Source organism: Anomaloglossus baeobatrachus, chromosome 10 (assembly GCF_048569485.1).
Source record: "Anomaloglossus baeobatrachus isolate aAnoBae1 chromosome 10, aAnoBae1.hap1, whole genome shotgun sequence".
NCBI classification, from domain to species: domain Eukaryota; kingdom Metazoa; phylum Chordata; class Amphibia; order Anura; family Aromobatidae; genus Anomaloglossus; species Anomaloglossus baeobatrachus.
In genome coordinates this window covers 67,367,718-67,389,382 of record NC_134362.1, presented here as the reverse complement: position 1 = coordinate 67,389,382, position 21,665 = coordinate 67,367,718, and the positions used below count along the sequence as shown (strand labels likewise).

The window sequence follows — 21,665 nt, the reverse complement described above, 5'->3', positions numbered from 1 at the left end:
AAGGTCCTCTACAGACACGTGTGCACGTGGCCTTACAGTTTTAAGGTATGTGCGCACGTTGCGTACTGCCCAGCACCATAAAAGGTGCGCTTCAGAGCGCAGCTGAAAAGCTCCGTTCTGAAGCGCATGGTGCCGGCGAGAACGTGCGCTCTGCCTGCAGCTCCTGCCATAGACAGAGCAGGAGCTGCCGGCAAAGCGCACGGAAGAAGTGACATGTCACTTCTTTTTGCGCAGCGCTTCGGCAGTAGCCGAAGCGCTGCGCACTAAAACGCCACGTGCGCACGGCCCCTGCACAATCTCCATAGACTGTGCAGGGGACGCAGGACGCATGCAGTTACGCTGCGCTGCAAAGCGCAGCGTAACTGCATGAATTTACGCAACGTGCGCACATAGCCTTAGCGTGGCTGATCAATTTCCACTTTCATCACATTACATGAGCTACAAAAAACCTATAATGTAAACAATATATAGAGAAGAAGTATTTATATCCATTTTCCGCCAATTGGTTGGGAAACCCTTGCAAAAGAAGAGTTTTGGAAGTGTATGAGACTGCATGGTATGAGAGCACCTGAAAATACCTCATGCACAAGGCTGACATCGAATGCGTTTGGTATGGGATATTGAAGGCTTTCCATGGAGGTATTGAGGTTTTCAATTTACTCACGATACCTTCAATGTCTTTTGGAAGCACAGTGTTTTCTGTGGAACCATAATGGGGGGAAAAAATCCGGTATATACCATCTGATCTGGATACAGAAGGGATTTATTTATTTTAGTCTAGAAGCATTGTTCCTAGGGGACAACAGTTGAAAAACCAGTTAGTCGAACCTCAGGTTAACCTCTAGTTAGGACGTGAGTGGTCACCTTCCTCTCCTGTCAGTCTCTGTTTCTAGCCTGCAGTAAAATGGGGGATGTTGAGTACACGCTGCTCATTGGGCTGCCATACCAGTCTGGGAAGGAATTAATGAAGTTGTCAAACAAGATTGGGAAAAAAAACAAAGGAAAATGGTCACCTCATTGACTGACCAGATCCTCAGGACTGGTTTAGAAAGTGTCAGCTCGCCTAAAGGAGCTTGAAATAATTGGGAGCAAGGGTTCTAAATAATGTTAATTTGCTGCTTATCAGATGCACACGTCAGCAATTACCTAAACAATGAGCAGAAGGGCTCATTCAGATCACCATATTTTTGGGCCGAGTGCCCACAATTAAAAAAAACGGACAGCACTTGGACCAATTTTATTCTATGGGTCCGTGCAGATAAGATTTTTTTCCACTTACAGAATCTGTGTGAAAAAAACCCCCAAAAAACATAAGGCTGGAAACACATCTATGAGAGTCAAATCGGTCCGACTGGGCTGAAAAATACTCGGCTGATTTTAGTTCACATTAGGTGCGAGTGCAACGCAAGTGCGATGCTTTTTGCTCGCGTGTGTGTCGCGTTTGCGATGCTAGTTTCATGCAACATCTTAATTATATAAAAGCTATTATACATGTGTCATTTAATTTACCTACCTTTGGGAATGTGATGTCACATTCATCTGTTGAATATTTAATGAGCGAAGTTACTGCCACACTCGCAAATGTGAACGCTGGTGTGCGTGTGTGATCCTACTTTTAATCCCCTTCCATAGAAAATCATTGGGACAAATGGTGCGAGAAACTCGCAAAAAAGCAGCATGCGGCGATTTTTTTCTCAGTCCGATTTTGACTGAGCAAAAAAAAAAAAAAAAAAAAAAAAAAAATCGCAGATGAGAGCTGAATCATTCACTAATATGTGTCTGATTCCAATGCGAGTTTTTCTCGCATTGCTCTACTGCGAGAAACCCGCAAGTGAGAAGCAGCCCTAAAACATAAACAGCCTGCTGCAATTTTACTCTGCAATTGGATGAGACTCACCTATTCAAATGTATGGGTGCGAGAGAATTTTTTTTTATATAATAAATATATATCGGATGCCATGGTATAGCATACAATTTTTATGGATACATTACTATTCTGTAACTTAGGAGACTGTAAGGCCATGTGCGCACACTGTTTTTCATGCGTTTTTGGAAGCAGTTTTTTCACTAACCTTATGCCAGCAAAGTCAATGAGAATTCGGAAGTGCTGTGCACATGTTGCTTATTGTTTCCTTGCAGATTTGGTGCAGAAAATACGGATTGCTTACAGAAAACAAGTGAGAAAAAAAAATCGTCTCACCGTTCTGTATTAAAATTAGATTGATTTTTTATACAGTCGTTTAACTGTGAGAACAGAGGAGAAGATGGAGAACAAAGTTTCTCCATCTTTTTCATTGTGTCAGAAATTAGACTGCATTCGGATGTCATCCAAGTGCAGCCTGATGACTTCCACGCACTCATCGACTTGCATTCCCGAGTGTGACCCCAATATTGGGTCAAATCTGACGTATGAGTGGCCCTGTAGGGCAATATTGGTCTGTGTGTGATCTGATGTTTTGTATACAGTGTTGTGAGAGAGCTCTAATAGTCACGTTCAACTTGTCTGAAGGGACCTCTACTTTACCCAACTTGTTTGTTTAAAATGGCCACTACACCGTGAATAGAGGCTTATGGCTCCAGGTCAGGCCTACATGGTTATGCAGTAATACAAAATGTTAGATATTGCTCAGTTTAGAGCTGGAAAAAATAAGGTTTACTCAAGTCTGCACAGAACAAAACCATAATTAGACAAACATGGGATATTAAGGGAAAAACGTGGTTTAATCTGCGCTGCTGCAAGGAGGGATCAAAGTACACAGATGCGGATTAGGTGTGGTTTATTCAACGCGTTTCGAAGTAATCCAACTTCAGAATACCACCAAGACTTTGTGGTATCCTGATTATGAAGTTAGACTACTTCGAAGAAATAGGATAAGGGATATTTTATGGATAAGGGACTGGTACAAATTTTGCAGCTGGTGTATATTCGGCTTTGGTGCATTTGTGAATAGCTAAAATGCTAGACTGCTTCAAGTATTTGGTTAGTAAGTTGTCTGACCATGAATCTAACCTCAGGTGAGAGATACAGTATTTGCCTAGAGGAGATCAAGAATATCAGCCCACAATTACTAATGTCGTTGCCACGAAAATCTGCTCCGAGTATATAAAGGCCCTGCAGGATGAAAGAATTTTGTTTGCAAATGCCATTTAAGAGAGCTACCCTTTAAAATGGTGATAACACGCTGATGACTGGGGATCTGACTGCTGGATCCCAAAACAGTCCTGAGATTAGAGCTTTCAAACTCAATGGAGCCCAATGTCAATGGAGCAGAGGTGCACCGTGGTTAGCCAAATTCAGCAATCGCATGGACACTGGAGTGGAGACTGAACATGTGCACCTCTGCTTCATTAGGGATGGAACTTCTGTGCCCCAATCTCGGGATCCCAGCAGTCGAACCCACAGCTAACCGAATATCTTCTGTCCTAAGGATACAGGATAAAAGGTAAGACAGGTTAAGTCAACATTGGACTAGAGATGAGAGACTAGATTCACAGGACTCTGGTCCATCGGCCAGGACGGTACTGCATGATCAATAGACGGGAGATCTGCAAATCTCCATAACCAATACAAATTTCCGAATTTCCATTTTTTTCCTGATGATATCGCAAGGCTTTGTAAAAGGGTCAGTCATTGAGTCATAGGGTAAGTACTTATGAGACAGCTCGCTCCCTGACAAACTAGTTTCTATGTTTTCAGATGCTAATAAAGGGTCTGAAATAAGACAGTTAGTTAATGCCAACATACAAAAATAAGGAGAATTGCAGTCAACAGAAGCACTACTGGGACTGAAGAAGTTCAAGGTCTTTATTATGATGATTAGAACAAGACGTTTCGAGATTTGGACCTGTGGAAGCGATTAGACCAGATGTTGCACAATTAAGAATAAGACACTTTGTATTACGCTACAAGTTAACGGAGTGTATATGCTTTGGAATTTCTGTCTAGATTTATACCCATTTATGCTGCAGATTTTAATATTTTGCAATGCAAAAGGTGAAACGGGAAACAATCTGCATAATTTGTTTGCTAATTTTTCCGCTGTGGAAAACCCCATAGATGATGTACCATTACGCTGCATTAATAAATGTGGGACTTTACTTCCTCTTCCATTCCCAATAGGAGTTTTCCTTAAGATCACAGATTGCTCTTTCAAAAGCTAATGGGGCCACATTTCCATATATCCAGGACATCCGCTTTTTGTGACTCAATGAATGTTAAAACTCCATCACATGTCATCTAATTTTTTTCCCCATCAGTTTCTATTGCAGAATTGGGTCAACTGGATAGCATTAGGCAACAAGTCTTCTGACCCGGCTGTTTCATCTGATGCGCCAGATGAATGTTAATTATAGAAAACTATGGGATCCATTCTCACATCTTGGTTGGACAGGTGGAAAAACCCAATAGGTGGAAATGAGACCTACTCAGACAATAGACCTATAAAGTAGAACAGATAATAAATCTAATGTTTATCATCATAAACCTAAAGAAAGTTCCACCTTGTTAATCTTACATGGGCGTAGTAGGATCACAGACATGATCATATCCTCCTAGTATTGCCTTCTCCTACTCGTGATGACTACTACAGGTCTATACACATAGCATCCGAAATTCAACACCAAGGCGAAAAGCCTGTACACGCCCTTATCTCTCCACCCTTACTTGCGCCTCCTTATAACACACAGGTGACAACAGAACAGGGCGGGAGCACACACCCGTCCCTGCCCGAAGGCCACAAGTCACTAGCTATAAAACTGCAGGAATGTGTACTACACCATGTCCATGAGTAATGAGCTCGAGCCTTTTCATACATGGCGGAAGCAGGAATTAGCTTGCCCAATGCATACTCCACTCCACCCAATGTCACACAGTATCTGCACAGTAGAGACAGGCGGATGATTCAACCAAACATACTCCACTATAAACCAACATCCACTCCGGTCAAAGGTTGTTAATCCACCAAAGGTCAAACACATTACGATAAAAAGAGTCAGAAGGAATTGGACAATTTGCTGTTTACAATGGAGGACGTGCTTTTACATTGGGACCCCACCAGCACTCAGTGCCATAGACTGGGGTAGCCGAGACCATACATGACCATTGCTCTATTCAAACATCTCCTGGCCACGTTCCTCCAGCTGGGACACTTCCTCTGTTCTGTTTATTAGTGGGGTTCCTCAGGTAATATCAACTCTCAGGGGGGACATCTTTAACAAAATATGAAACTAACAGCCTCATACTTTCAACGACAAGATATAACAACGGGGAACTTGAGACTATGAACTTTGGTCTGCACACATTGCATCATACCATACGCAGCAGGTTGGCATCTGTGTACTCTCCCTTGTTAGCTAATAAATGCCATCTTCAGCCCGCATCCACAAGGTCATAACTACTAATGTGGCATAAAACATTTATCCAACCCCATTTATTAATGGAGTTGGACAGTATTAGAAATTAATTTCAGCCTTGTTACTTGAGTTTACCATGAATGGTGCCCAATATTGAAGCTTAAAGGATTTGTCCACGTTTGGAGACTTTTTTTTATAACATTTACATGTATGAAATTGGAGCTAAAAAATGTTGTTGCAATTGGGTTTTATTACAAAATTTCCATCACTTGGCGATTTCCCTGCATATTTAAGCTTTAATGTAGTCTGTGGTCATAAATCAGCTGGGAGGAGCTCAAAAAGAGATAAAAGTTACAACCTCTATGTCAAACCGCCAGATCCTCAGAGAACCCACTCTGCAGGCAGGCATAGACAGAGGATGTAGAAGGCAAATCTAAGCAAATAATTTATTGAAACACAATTGTAGAAAATGGTTTTGAGCCTCAAGTATATCCATTTAAGAAAAGAAAAGAAAAAAAAAAACAAACATTGTCCCCAAAGGTGGACAACCACTTTACTAGTAGTGAATGAGACTCAACTGTTATACATGTTGTCCCATGAGCCAGAGTGGCACTGCCTTTGGGGACAAAAAAAACTATAGATGATCTTTTTCTAATCCTTTACTACCATGCTCAGTACTCTTAATTAGTGATGAGAGGCCACTACCGTGCTCGGGTGCTCGGTACTCGTAACTAGTGAGGAGCGGGCACTACCATGCTCGGTACTCGTAACTAGTGAAGAGCGGGCACTTCCATGCTCGGTTGTATGGTACTTAAGCAGTTGGATGCTCAGATTGGCGCAACTTGAGTACCCGAGTATAATGGAAGTCTATGGGAAACTGGCAATTTTCCTGGAAAATCTTCCAGAAAATTGCTTGAGCCCCCCACTGACTTCCATTACACTCGGGTACTCCAGTCGCGCCCATCGGAGCATCCAACTGCTTGTTACGAATACCGAGCACTCAAGCATGGTAGTGTTCACTCATCACTAGTTACGAGTACTGAGCACCCGAGTATGGTAGTGCCTGCTCATCACTAGTTACGACTACCAAGCACACAAGCATGGTAATGCTCACTCGTCACTAATACTAGTATCTCCTTTGGTATCAGGGCAACCTTTAGGTCCCTTTAGGCATCGGGGCCGGCTGCGACTTATCTTTACCTCATCTATTGCTACTTTTGTTTAATTTTTATGACATAAATACACTTTTAAGACTAGAAGAGATCTGTGCAAGTCAGTAGATGGCACCCACAAAAAAAAAAATAAATAAAAAAAAGTCAAGGCCACACAATGTTGGATAGTCAGTGACTAAATATGAGGGATTAGAGTCGCCATGTCTCGGTCCAGCATCCAGGCTGGTCCTCGGTAACAGCCGGTCTGCTCTTTATGACGTTGAGAGGCCTGGTAAATGCAATAGAATAGATGCCCAGGTTGCCAGGTGCAGAACTGTACACTGGTTGCTATGGAGGACCAGACCGGACTGGACCAAGGAAATGAAACAATGGAGATGCTCATCTCTATTAATGATCTATTCAGGTTACCAGGAATTACAATCTACTGTACAGGGGTGGACATATCATTGGTCCAACCGCTCAGGGGCCCAAGAGGTTAGGAGGCTCATTTCTACCTCCAAAGCAGGTGCAATTTTTCATTTTTTTAGGAGCCTTTGGGCTACAAAGGGCCCATACATTGTTCTTGCACAGAGGTCCTTTTCTGTGTCCACCAGTGGTACTATATAAACATTTCAGTATCTGTTCCATTAGTAAATACTCTGTAGTAAATCCCATCTGATAAAATTACCAATATACCTCAAAGCTGTGAGCATTAGGACACTTTATTACCATGCCAAGAGCCTTTAACAAGGCCAGAGCGGACACACAAGCTGAGAGATGAATGCCATAAAACATCCTAACAAGCACAAGGATCAGTTCTGAGTAATGCAACAAATCTTAAAAAAAATAAAAAAAATAAAAACAAATCACGTTTAATTTTTATTAGGATCCTCAGGAAGTTGTAGGAGAGAAATACATAATTAAGGGATGAAGTAATTGATTGATGTACAAATACACACTGCCCTGTGAGTAATGAGCCGGCATTATACAGAGCACCCAAAAATTCCTCACCGACAGGAACTACTCTCATCATATCAGGGTTATGCAAAGTCAATAGCAATGGTCCAAAACTGAGGAATTCTGATATAGATAGATACACACAAACTAATTTTATATATATATATATATATATATATATATTATATTTATATACACATACTCTTGTATCCACACCTTTGTTACATTTGGAAAAGTTAGTTGTATGATGTATCACTAAGTTACCCAGCTTTTCCAGTTTTCACATTCAGACATCTAACTATTCTGTTTTTGGGAAAGCTGGGTGACAACCAATATGGTTACCCTTACAGATCTCACGAGTATTGTAGCCCAACTCTCTTGGGTCACAAATGGGAAGTCCAGCTATACAGTAATAATACATCCAGATTCAATAATGCTGCATGAAAGGGTAGATTTGCCATTCAGATCCCTATGAAAGTTGGGTGCCAACTCCTGGTAATATAAGGCGTCACTCAATTTCTCTAGGAATACTAACACTCGAAAAGAAAAAAGGAGAATCAAGGGATTTCAAGTGGGCAAAATGGAAAAATAATCTCGCCTTGGGCAACCTATTGACCAGGCGTTGAGGTCTTCTTTCTCGTATATTGACGTGTGGTAACTAACTGGAGGTTGTCATGTGTAGGAAAGCCTCAGGCGGTCAGCCTAACCTTATTCAATACCAGTAAGAACCGAACATTCATTTCCAAACAAGGCGACACGGATACCAGAATAATCGTTTTGGATCTTATACGTCTAGGAATGTTCTTACCTCCATAGCTGGCGTTGCTCCTTGACGATGAGCTCTGTCCCTTTTGCATCATCCGTGCCCGGACCTGTTCCTGAACTCGAGCATTGCGCAGCTCCAGGCTCTCGTCACGCAGTCTCCGGTCCAGTTGGGAATCCGTCGGCAGTGCCAATGAGGTGATATCGTTGTTTGGCTGCAGGGCCGACATAAGGAAGTGACCATCCTGCATTTTCAAGCTTTGTGGGTGGAAGTGCAATCTCCCACACTGCCAACCTGGCTATACTCAGCGTCTGGCTCACCTGAGGCACCCCACCTGTATACTATGTGCGGCACCCTTTTCCACCCCTCCTAGGCTGTATACTATATTGTTTAAGCTTTATAGGATCTATGGCACGAAACGTTGCTGCTTCTCAGTGGCCTCCTCTCCACGCTCTCAGCCTGTCTCTACTTCCATGCCCCACCCTGCCATTACCTCAGCACTCCTACCTGTCCCTGCTTCTCTCTACTCCGCCCTGTGACCTAATACTTATCCTGCTGTCACTCTGTCCCTGTTCTCCTACAATATCCTTTTGTCCCTAGATTATTCTCCACGTCTGTCTGCTTTGTGTCTCCTTCCAGGCTTCTTTACACCTGTATATGTTCTGCAGATCATGCACACCTTGTCCTACACCTTGCAAGCCCTAAGATGCCTCCACAAAGCGCACACACAGAAGGCTGTGCACGCTCTGTCCTTGCACTCTGACTGTCTCACACCTCACTCCCTGCACTCTATACAGGAATGTAACATCCCCCTCTCAGTGTCCACAAGGAATCTTCCTCCCTTTCCCAACCCCTTGCTGAAAAACACTAGACCAAGTCCTGGACACCTTATCTTGGCTGAAAAGCCAGTGAGGCCCTGTCCATATCACTGGAAGGTCTATGGTCGAAAAATCACATTCTTCTACGCAGTATACATTTTCTTTAAATACGGCAATGTATACTGCAATTGTTAAATGGACAATTTAATGGCTCGTTTACAACAGCTTTCTTTATGTATTTTCCGGCTGTGCAACATTTTACACAATATTTGCTATTTTTTTAATCTAAAAAAAACATGCTATCCAAATAAAGGTCACTAACCTCAAGTATGAGTAAAACACTAATATCCGAGCCCAATTCATCAATTGTATTTTTTTTTTAAGTCACTTTTTACGGTTTCTGTCTTGTAGAAATCATTCTTCAAAACGGTGCACGTGGGTGATGAATTTTTGTGCAAAATAAAAAATGCTCCTTATAACCTATTCCGCTGAAGTGTTGCAAAATTTGCGCAAAAAGATTCATTCATGCATAAAATCACTCCGGAGGGGAACTAGAATATATTTGTGCAAAAATGTTGGGATTTATTTTGAAAAGTCGCAAATGAAGAATAAACTGAAATTATCTGGTTACCACAAACCATGCCAACAATGGCGTATACAAAAAAAAAAAACAACGGGTACACACAATGCAGGATTTAAACACCATGCAAATAAGGAGCACATGAAAAGCAAATGAAAAACACCAAAAACTGGACAAAAGAAGGCAATAATAAATTGAGCCCTTAAGGCTATGTGCGCACGCTGCATTTTTTTGACGCTGCGTTTTTGTGCCTTTTTGGCCGCTAAAAAAAGCACAAAAACGCATAAAAACGCACCCGCGGCAAAAACGCGCAAAAAGCGCACCGGTAAAAACGCATGCATTTTTATCGCGTTTTGGTGTGTTTATGGCTGCGTTTTGCTGCGTTTTTGATCTCTGCGTTTTTCTGCGTTTTTTCAATGCATTGCATGGGGGGAAAACGCAGAAAAACGCAGGAAACAATTGACATGTCCTTTTTTTTAAGCTAAAAAACGCAGCTTAATAAAAAAAGTTGTGTGCGGACAGCAAAAATGAAGAAGACTTTTGCTGGGGAAGCAAAGTCATGCAGTTTTGAGCCCACAAACGGACAAAACCGCCCTCGAAAAACGTGCAAAAACACCACGAAAAACGCACTGTGCGCACATAGCCTTATATTTCTCACCATGAGTACCATATTTGGTGCTTTTTTGATCCTGTACATTTTTGCTGTACATAAAAAGTAGCATATTACGACTACAGAAATGCATGCTCACTATGTTTTTTAATTTTAATTTTTTTTTTTTTTATACACAGCATAAGTTGACCTGCAGTATCAATAAAGTTTTATCAAAGCTAAGTAAGGCCCCCTTCACAAGTCCGTGAAAAATGTTAGTGTTTTGCATGGCCATGTTAAAGGTGCATATAGCCCATCCGTGTGCCGTGAAACGGCACATGTGTGCTGTCCCTGTGCTATATGTGTGACATCCAGATAGCACACGGACAGCAGAAACTTCTATACTCACCTGTCCACAGTGCTGCTGTCTCCAGCACTGCTGCTGCTTCCCGGTCTGCGGTGCAGTGAATATTCGTGAGCATAATGAGCGAGCTTGGAAGCAAGTGACAGCAGTGCCGAAGTCAGCAGCGCTGGAGACAGGTGAGTATAGAAAGTAATTTTATTTCAAAGACGTGTTTTCTCCAGTACATGTCACACCGATATCACACGGATCACATCAGTGTCCAGGCCATGTGATATCATTGCTGTCGGACAAAAATGGACTTGTCTCCATGTGGAGCACACGGACACATGGTCCTTGAGAAAACACTGCCATTTATTTTAATGGGTCTGCGTATGTCCGTGTCTATAATATGTATGAAAACGGACGTCATACATACCGGAATCACTGACGTGTGAACAGGGCTTAACAGGAAGTTTCCAAAACAAATCAGTTTTTTTTTTAACGCCTTCATGACGTGGACAATTTATGTTTTTGCTTTTTAGTTTTATTACTCACCTTTTTCCCAAAGCAATATCTTTCTGTTTTTGTATTCACCCAGACTTATAAGGGCTTGATTTTTGAGGGATACATTGAAGTTGTACTTTTCAATGGCACCATTGATTTTACTACATAGTGTACTGGAAAACGGAAAAAAAATCCAAGTACGGAAAAGTTGTGATCAATCCTGACATTGTTTTTTTGGGAATTGTTGCATGTGGTAAAAATGACCTCGTTATATGATTCTCCTCATCAGTACGATTAAGGCGATACCAAAAATGTCCATTTTTTTTTTTTTTTTTTTTTTATTATTTTAAATTGAAAAAAAACCCAGAAGTTTGAAAAAAGAAAAAAGAAAATGGAGGGCATCGTGTTTATATTTTCCAACATAATGTTTTCATTTCTAGGTTGATGGAGCCGTGTGGGGTCTTATATTTTGTGGGACAACAGGACAGTTTTATTGATACCATTTTGGGGTAGCAAGGACGTTTTAATTGCTCGTGACAGCATTTTTGTGGTATTGCAGTGACCAAAAAACATAGTTTTGAGGTTCTTTAACTTTTTACATTTACCGCATTAGGCCTCTTTCACGTGTCTGTGCCTCCGGTACGTGTATGGTCAGTTTTCTCACGTACCGGAGACACGGGCACACATAGACCCATTAAAATCAATGGATCTGTGTTCACGTGCGTATTCTGCCATGGACCGTGTGTATGTGTGGAGCATATGTGTGCCCGTGTGCTCCACACGTAGACAAGTCCACGTTTTCTCCGGCATCACGGGTGTCCCACGGAACGCAAACTGACCACACGAATGTGTTTCGTGTGACGCGCGCCGCAGAAAACACATGTATCTGCGAGAAAAAAAAAAACAACTTTACTCACCTTCTCCAGCACTCCTGTCTCTGCCGCTGCTGTCACTTGCTTCCGACCGCCGCTCATTGAATATTCACTCCACTGTGGCCGGAAGCAGCAGCAGGGAGTCGGCAGGACCAGAGACCGAAGATCAGCACCCCGGACAGCGAGGCCAGGGACAGGTGAGCAGAAAGTTCCCGTTCTCCGTGTGTTATCACGGATAACACACGGAGAACACACGTAGGCCATAAACACGGCTCACGGAGGGCAAAACGCACCTCTGACACATCCGTGAAAAATGTGCGTGGTTTTTCACGGACGTGTGAAAGAGGCCTTACCGATAGTGTTAATTATTTTAATATTTTGATAGATTGGATTTTTCTGAAAGCGGCGAAACCACATGTGTTTTGGTTTTTCTTTTCATTTTTTTATTACCTTTATTTTTAATTTGGAAATAAGGGGTGATTTGAACTTTAGTTGTTTTTTTTGTTTGTTTTTTTTCCATATATCTGTGATACCACATGTATTTTTCATTTTTTTTATTATTATTTTTAATGGGGAAATAGAGGGTGATTTGAACTTTACGTTTTTGTTTTTTTTTATTTTTAACTGTACTTTTTAGTCCCCTTAGGGGACTTCAACCTGTGATCATCTGATCTCTTGTGCTGTATTTGGGTTACAGGTTTGAAGGGATCTCCGTAATGACAAGCACAAGGGTCTTCGACAGACCCTCGCTGTCACAGCAACCCACGGGCCCCCTGCGATCATGTCACAGGTGTGCATAGACTTGCCCCCATGCCAGCGCATTGTTAATGTCTTTTGACTGTGGCTTTTAGCAGGTTAATAATCACATTGGTGATTGTTAGCGGCTGGTCCTGGATTTAACACACAGCCTTTACCTGCCGAGTATGGGGCAAGCTCACCCTGTTTAGCCCGCTTCGTAAACACGTTTCCGACATGTCTGCCGTACATGTATGCTGCATGTCATGAAGGGGTTAAACTATGACCAAAACTGGAGCTGAAAAAAAAGAATGTGAAAAACCACAATGAAAAAACCCCAAACAAACTACTGTACTTTTCGTTTTATAAGATGTACCCCACATTTAGAGGAAAAAAAAGGTAAAAAAATATATATAAAATATGAGGTCTGTCTTAGGCTATGTGCGCACGTTGTGTATTTGCAGTGCAGTTACGCTGCGTATTGCACTGCAGCGTAACTGCATGTGTCCTGCGTCCCCAGCACAATCTATGAAGATTGTGCAAATTCCATCCGCACGTTGCATTTTAGAACGCAACGTTTCGGCTGCTGCCAAGACGCTGCGTTCTAAAAAGCAACGTCACTTCTTTTGTGCGTTTTGGTTGCAATGTCGGTCTCTATCTCTGTCTGTGTGCCGGTCTCTCTGTCTTCCTGTCGGTCGGTCTCTTTGTCGGTCTATCCCTCTCCCCCCTCTCTCATACTCACCGATCACCAGCGCAGCGCTGCACGACTGTCACACTGCAGCGGCTTCTACAGCTTTTGAAAATGCCGGCCGCTCCTTATTCCATCTGGTATTCATTGCTACCTCGCCCACCAGAGCCTATGATTGGTTGCATTCAGACGCGCCCCCATGCTGAGTGACAGCTGTCTCACTGCAACCAATCACAGCCACCAGTGGGCGGGTCTATGTAGTGCAGTAAAATAAATAATTAATTAAAAAAAAACACCGTGCGGTCCCCCCCAATTTTGATACCAGCCAAGATAAAGCCACACGGCTGAAGGCTGGTTTTCGCAGGATGGGGAGCCCCACGTTATGGGGAGCCCCCAGCCTAAAAATATCATCCAGCAGCCGCCCGGATTGCGCATCCATTAGATGCGACAGTCCCGACACTCTACCCGGCTCATCCAGAATTGCCCTGGTGCGGTGGCAATCTGGGTAATAAGGAGTTAATGGCAGCCCATAGCTTCCACTAAGTCCTACGTTAATCATTGCAGGCGTCTATGAGACACCCCCAATGATTAACCTGTAAGTGAAAGTAAATAAACACATATACCCAAAAAAATCCTTTATTTGAAATAAAAGACAAAAAAACACCCTCTTTCACCACTTAATTAAAATCCCCAAACACCCCTCCAGGTCCGGCGTAATCCTCACGAGGTCCCGCGACGCATCCAGCTCTGCTACATGAAGCTGACAGGAGCAGCCGGAGAACACTCAGAGAACACCTGTTAGCTCCACGCAGAAACTGAAGTGAGTTGCTCTGTCAGCGGAGACGTCACTCAGGTTACCCGCGGCCACAGGTCTCGGGTGGAGGACTCGAGCTGGCCGCGGGTAACCTGAGTGACGGCTCCGGTGATCGCGTGGCTCACTTCAGTCACTCAGGAGATTTGCGGTCACCAGTGAGTCCTTCACCTGTAATTGCAAATCAAGCCGCGGCACACGCACGGAGCCGCGCAATAACAATGAAGTCAGGTGTAGTTCATACAAGTTTATTCTGATCGCGTAGCTCTGTCTCGCAGCCAGCCATGCTCTTTTTGACAGTGCAGTCCCACTCGGCTCTGCTGCAAGTCTATGGGGAAGCAGAGTCGAATGGGACCGGACTGTCAAAAATGTGCATTCTAGATGCTTTTCCAAGCATCCAGAACTCATAAATTCTGCAGGAATTCTGCAGTAAGAACGCGTCTCAGAACGCAGCTTTTCAGCTGCGTTCTGAGATGCACATGCAGTGACTAAACGTTGCGGAATAGAACACAACGTGCGCACATAGCCTTATAATCCGGTGGTGTCTTACCAGGGTGGGTACGGGGGGGGGGAACGATAGCAGTAGTTGAGCGGGGTCACAGGAGGCAGGGGCGGGGGTGAAGAAGGGCGATGCTGCAGGTGGAGCAGCGGGTGTCCCAGATGCTCGCTGTTGGCGCTGGCGGAAATAACCAGAAACTGTCGGTGGTGTGGCTTCAAAGAAATGGTGCCCATAGTTGGCGCGTGCGCAGATTGAGCTACTGGCTCAATTATGAGACGAGATCTCATCTGTGTACGCACCACCTCTGTGCACCATTTTCCTTAACTACACTACTGGGAGATCAATGGACCGGAGGCGGCGTATGCACAGATGAGATCTTGAGCGGAGAGCTCCATCTGTGCATGCGCCGACTCCAAGGCGCCATTATTTAAAGCCCCCACTGCCGACATCTTCAGGATAGCCCCTGCCTCACCGCCCGCAGCACAGCACAGAGCCCAAATTTTTGTGAGGAAAAGTGCGTCTTATAATCCAAAAAATACTTTAAATAAGCTAATAAATGCAAAAATGCTGCAGAAAATCTGCATCATCAAAAACTCACCAAATACTCAACATAGTAATTTAAAAAGCAATAACAATGCAGTTTTTGGTTGTTTTTTTTTACTAAAAACATACCGGTAGCAAAAAAAAAAACAAACCCCAAAACGCCAGTCTTGAACAATTAGTGCGTTTTTGGTTGCACTTTGCTGCATTTTTTATGTCTGCGTTTTGCAGCGTTTTTCCAATGCATTCCATGGGTGAAAAACGCAGTAAAACACAGGAAAGAATTGACATGTCCATATTTTTTTTATTAGCTCAAAAACGCAGCTAAAAAAAAAAAAGTTGTGTGCCGACAGTAAAAATGAAAAGTCATAGACTTTGCTGGGGAAACGCACAAAAACGCACCCGAAAAACGCCTAGTGTGCACATAACCTTACTTACAGAGAACACATTGCCCAAAAATACAACTGTCTGAATCCTGTCTCCTTCAGATGTCACAAATTTTTCTGGTATGAAAAACAATCTGATTTTCATCAGTATTTTGGATCCGGTTTTGATCAGTGTTTGGTCCGTATTTCAGTTTTTGTCATCAGTATTTCTTCATTTATTTTTCTTATTTTATTAAAAAAAAGTTTTCTAGCTTCTCCTACCCAGTTAAATGGAATGTGCCTTAAGGTTTTTGCTATGAAATCTGAGAGCAGCATGATAAAGGGATAGAGACCCTGATTCCAGGTGCCACTTACTATGCTTTGTTTTGCAATTTCACTAAAATCAGTGTTTTATCATCAGGAGATTATCACTACAGGACTATCTGTCTTGTTCCTCCTAGTCCAACCCTGCCCCCAGCACTGAATGGCAGCTTTCTGTCAATATATAATGTACACAGAAAGCTGCTGATCAGTTATGTAGGTGGGGTTATAAAGAGCTCAGCAATCAGAGATCTGGTAGATCTGCATCAGAGAAAACTGTGATTTTATCAAAACAGTAGCAAACAGCCCAGTAAGTAATGCATAACGGGAATCAGGGTCTCTGCGCCTACGTTATGCTGCTTTCAGATTACATAGCCAAAAACTGGTGATAAATTCCCTTTAAAAATAGCACAAAAATTGCATACAGATTGGAGTGATTTTTGCAGACCCATAGAAATTTATGGATGATTTTGATTAATGACTCAGATAAAAAAAATACAAAATAATACAAAAAAAAATTGAAATTTTTGTAGACATACGATTTGCAAGATAAACCTGGGACATTTTATCAGCCATGCAGACTACAATGGGTACATGTTTCACCTGCGATTAGGTCTGTCTTTTTCACTTGGGTGCGTTCTGTGCAGAAATGATCATGTCTCCATCATTAACAACATGGACATGTGAATAGCCTCTACGCTCCTCCTCCATTCTGTCTTTACTATATATATATATAAATATATATACATATACATATACATATATATATATATATATCACAATATATCACGCTGCTTTGGGCAGAAAGTGAACAGCCATTCTTGCGGGGTGATCCGGGAATGCATTGGTTACTAATTACCAAATCAAAGGAAGGACAATTTTAGTGAACCAAGGCCATGAACGGATGCACAGGGAAAGCTAGCCTGTCTAGGGCTCACAAGCGAAAAAAAATATAGAAACACTTGCAGCACTCCAACTAGGACAATCAACTGGAAAACAAGTCCACAAATAAAACGGGCAACGTCAAAAATACCAAGGAGTCCACTTGGTAATGAACATCAGGAAAAATGAAAAGACAGCACCTCCAATAGGGTGAAAAAACTTACATCCTCTTTTTATTCCACCATATGCAACGTTTCGACCACACGAGGTCATGTTTAATACTGCTATCACTATATTTAACAGGTTAACAGCCGATGGCAATGCTCCACTCCACCCTCTGCTGTAAGGCTATGTGCGCACATTGCGTCGGAGTACCTGCAGTTTATTCTGCATGTTTTCCTTCCCTTGGTTTTTGACCAAATGGCTTTTGACCATTTTTTAGCGCTAAAAAGGCATGCGTTTTTACCGCGTTTTTAGCGCTTTTTTCCTGCGTTTTCACCTGCGTTTCTGCAGATGCGTTTTTGAGATCAAGACACTGAGAAATAAAGTTGAATTAGTCAAAAAGAATGAAAAAAGAGAAAAAAAGTATAAAATTAACTTTTAATAAAACTATATGGGAAATTATCATTTTTAGTGAGAAAATAGTGGTTATGCACATTTTATCAGAAAAATAGGTGAAGTTTCTAATTTTTTAACATTTAAATTTTCGGTTATTGTGTGTGTGTAAAGGAACATTAGAACCCATTAAATTTTGTCCAGAAAAGCATGCGTTTTTGGAGCCAAAAACGCAGTGGAAAAGCAGGTAAAAAGCATGAAAAACGCAGGAATTGTGATTTTGGTTGCGTTTTGCCATTTCTCATTGAATCCAATGTTAAGGAAACGCTGCAGAAATGGCAAAAACAACTGACATGCTGCTTCTTTTTCAGCATGGTTTTTGACCACAAATATGCAAATTAAACGCTGCAGAAAAAAAAGCAAAGTGCAGACAGGATTTCTGCTTTTCCCATAGACTTTGCTGGCAATCAAAAACGCATGCGTTTTAGTGCAAAAACGCTGCTGCTAAAAACGCTGCAGAAACGCGGAAAAAAACGCAACGTGCGAACATAGCCTAAAAGGCACATGATGACTGATTAAATTAGCCATCATGTGTGGGGAAAGACGAAGACGAGCCTGCATCAAAGGCGGGGAAACTACCTTTGATGTACGTGTGCGTCAAAGGTAGTGAAAGGGTTAAAATAAAGAATGGCGGATAACAGACGGCTATTGAAAGCTCTGGACAGGCTGAAATGCATCTGTCTGGTTTTGCCAAATTAAGGAAATAAGAGAAAAATATCAGTGTGTGCCAGGATTTCCTTGATTACACATTTTCTACTTTTCAAGCACTTTCTAAAAGTGGAGTGCCGATCGCTCTGGACTTCTTGGATATATGACAGGCTAGACTTAAGAGCAAACATAAGTGCTACAATATATAAATGCTACTAAAAGCTATAAGTATGTCCAAAGGCTCCCATACACAGACTAAATGTCACACAGTGACCACCGGGAGTCTGTCAGGTATAAGGGAACCCTCAGCGAGTGCCTCACCATGGAGGGAATATGATACAATGGTGGGCCCTGGCACTAGGGAGAGAGGAGAGTGGTCACCTGATGTGACTTACCTGAGGCTGATCCCTGCACTCCTTAATGCCCCTATACAGGCCCTTCCCCCATCGCCAATCACATGCTAGACTTCACTTGCTCAAAACTCACCCTGGCTAGTGAGAAGGCCAGCTTTTGCTAAAGTTCTGTTTGGAACCCGGATTTGACCTGAATCCCAGGGAAGTCACTAACTGAGCAGTTCGGATCTCCGCCCACATGTAGCCAGCCATAAACAAATCACTTCCAGGGGCAGTTGGGTGGGGTTCTTCCATATTTTTATTTATTCTTTGTTTGGTGCACACTACATCAGATTACGCTGGTGTTACCCCCAGTGCGAGCCGTCCAAACACTGTAAGCGGCTCGTACTGGGCTGAGAATAGAGCGTACCCGAGCACAGCGATGCTCGCATTATTGATTTGCATAAGTACAGCACCCAAACTCTGAACCCTGTTATTTTTTGTAAAGTCTGTGCTCGGTGCAAACACCGACCATCGAACCTAGTCATGACACCTCAGCTTCTTTCAGAGACTGACTCTTTCCAAAGTGGTCAGCATAAGAATGATGAGATTCTATAACCAGCATCAGATGGTAAGACAAGTGACTATTTATAGTGAAATAGCGTGATCACAAAGAGCTGAACCTCAGATTTAGGTTCAGTGAGCATAATCAGAAGTCCTGGACTTCCGGTCATGCGTACTATGAAGCCGGGTGTACGTGTGACGCCCTGGACTAGCCAGGTAGTCACAGGTAGACCCCCTGCACAAACACCAGCCCCTAAAAAGGTGTAACCAGCCAACCTAAAAACCCTGAGTCACCCCTCTCAGGTCTTGACGTTCACAACCGAGGGGCGGAGCCAGGAGGTTGACCACGCCCTCCGAGGAGTTCAAAGAGCCTGAGGCGGGAAAAACACAAGCAGATTAGTTGTGGAGGTGAAGGAGAGTAGTCGCAGTGTGTCAACGTCTGTCAGGGATCTGGGTAGGAGCCCAGATTCCCAGTGACCAGGAGGCAGACGGTGGTTGCTGCCTGCAGGAAACGGGAAGACGGCTGGTGGAACCGTAAGGAACCGGGACAGGGTAGTGGCCCGCCGGTACCGAACCGGGGAGCCAACTGAAAACCAGAGCACCAGGAGGGGTACTCAGACCCAGAACGAGGTCCAGAAGCCACTGGACCACATCAAATTCACTGATTGAGGTCTGGACCTTAGGTCCTTTCCCATCCCAAGACCCGAAAGACGGCAACAGCCCACCGAGGGGGATAGAAAGCCAACGCACAGGCAGAGAGATCCCACGGGCCAGTGTCTGCGGGCAAATGGGTTCCCCGACACACATAAAGGCGGTGAGCGGACTACTGTTGCTGAAGCATAGGCAGTCAAGTTCTACCACAGAGGTGCAGGAGAAAGACTGGAACCAACAACCTGAGAAAGGGGCAAAGCGCAGCCGGCTGTGGGCACCGACCATCATCCTTTTTGATTTACCAGAGACTCCGGTGTATCTGTCATAGTGAGTACAACAGTGCCCTCGGGCCGCGCACTGCATCGCACCATCCCGCCCGCACCTCACAACCACTGGGCCCCGGAACCATCACCCCCTGCCACGGAGGGGTAAACACCAGGCTGCATAACACCGTCCCCGGGAGCTTAGTTATCGGCAGCGGTGGTGTCCACATTCAACACAACCCATGGGTGGCCTCACAAACTTACATCCCTAAATGCCACGGCCTCAGCCGTGAACCTTCCCCACCGAAATCCCTACACGTAACGCCAGCTTCCCTTCAGAGCAACGTGACCCCCGGGTCCGGGAGGAGCTAGAGCCACCCACCGACGAGCACGGATCCGAGCGGCTCGGCAGCTGGCCGAGCCCCGGGGCGGTACATATGCATACCGGCTTCAAACTGGTGTAGTGCGAATGGGGACTTCTGATCATGCACACTGAGCTGAAATCTAGCATCGGCCGCAGAGAAGTGAGTTCGACCATGCCTCTGAAGCCGCTCATTCATTAGCATGTTAGAGCGCCCACAAGGGCATGCTTACATGCTAAGGGGGTCGACTTGCCAAGGGATCTAACACTCTTACGACTAGTCGCTGGCCTCATTAGCATATTATAAAGGTATAACACCCCGGGGTCGAGGGGGTTTTCACCCAACAGGTCGTCGGGCCAGGGGTGCAGATCCTCTGCGTCGTCATGGGCTGGCCTGACCCGGTTCCGTGACCCCGAGACGTACAGGAAGGGAAGGATGGCGGTGGATGCGATGAAGGACGGAGGATGGGGGTGGTAGTGACGGTTTAGGAAAGTCTATTTTAGAGATCGTGACGCCACCTGTGGTCCGCAGTCAGGGATGGGCCGCCGGTGCGGATGCTGCTCTCCGGGGCTGATGGTAATGGTCGCAGCCAGGATGGTGTCGCTCCCCACAGGCGGAGCGGGATTACCCCGGGGAGGATGATGGAGGACTGACGGGGGGTTGGTGGTAGTCCCCGCTGGCTCCGCAGCGCTGGACGACGGTAAAGGAGAGGCAGAGACCGGGGCTGTGGTTCCAGGTCTTTTTACTCACAGGTAGTTCAGCGCTGCCCCAGAGTACTATTCTCTGCCACGATGGGCTTCAGCCAATCCCGAATCCGTGAAAAGGTCAGCTCCGGTGTGTGTGTCAGCCTGTGAGCCCTTCCACCTTTGTTGCACTAAGTATCGGATCCCCATGGCGTGAAGCACTTGGGGATCCCGGTGCCAGTAAAGTGTCCCGTTCTGTATTCTGATAGTGCGGTTCCAATGTGGGGGGCTGGCCGAAGACCTCAGCCCTGGATCCTGTATGCTATTTGGCTGCAGACTCGGTGGGACAGGTCCGGTGACTTTCCTAGCCGTTCCTGTGACCCTTGCAGAGTTGGTAGACAACTTGAAGTATGCCTGCCTTAGGGTTCTGTACCGTGACAGCGCCGGTCCTGTGGAAGCCGCCACCTGCTTCTCCCCAGTGACTGTGTTGACGCCTTGGCCCACAGAGCTGCCCGCGGCACGTCCGCTCTGCTCTGTGTCTGAAGCTGTTCTCCTCCCGTTGTAGTTTTGTTGTGTCTTCCAAGCTGTTGCCCCCAGCCACTGCCACCGGCTGGTTCACTACTCTCACTAGTCAACCTGCTCTTCCCACTGTGCATCTCACTCCCCCTGGAGGTTGCTTCTCCCTGACGCTGGGTCTCAGCTCCAGTGGATCGGAGAGCCCCTTGTGCGGTGGCGTCCTGTAAACCCAACCACTGTAGTGACCCCCTACTCTGACCC

At 44.4% G+C, this 21,665-nt stretch overlaps 1 protein-coding gene across 2 annotated transcripts in view; it reads right to left on the bottom strand.

Moving 5' to 3' along the window:
* The window catches only part of PKP3 (plakophilin 3), a 123,212-nt gene that overhangs the window by 76,896 nt on the left and 24,651 nt on the right, over positions 1 to 21,665 (bottom strand). The window contains exon 2 of one of the 2 annotated variants that reach the window (XM_075326962.1): positions 8,269 to 8,437. In XM_075326962.1, the coding sequence (XP_075183077.1) occupies positions 8,269 to 8,437 (169 nt within the window). Of the gene's footprint in view, positions 1 to 8,268; positions 8,751 to 21,665 lie in introns of those variants that run through there. The other variant, XM_075326961.1, reaches the window with a different exon arrangement.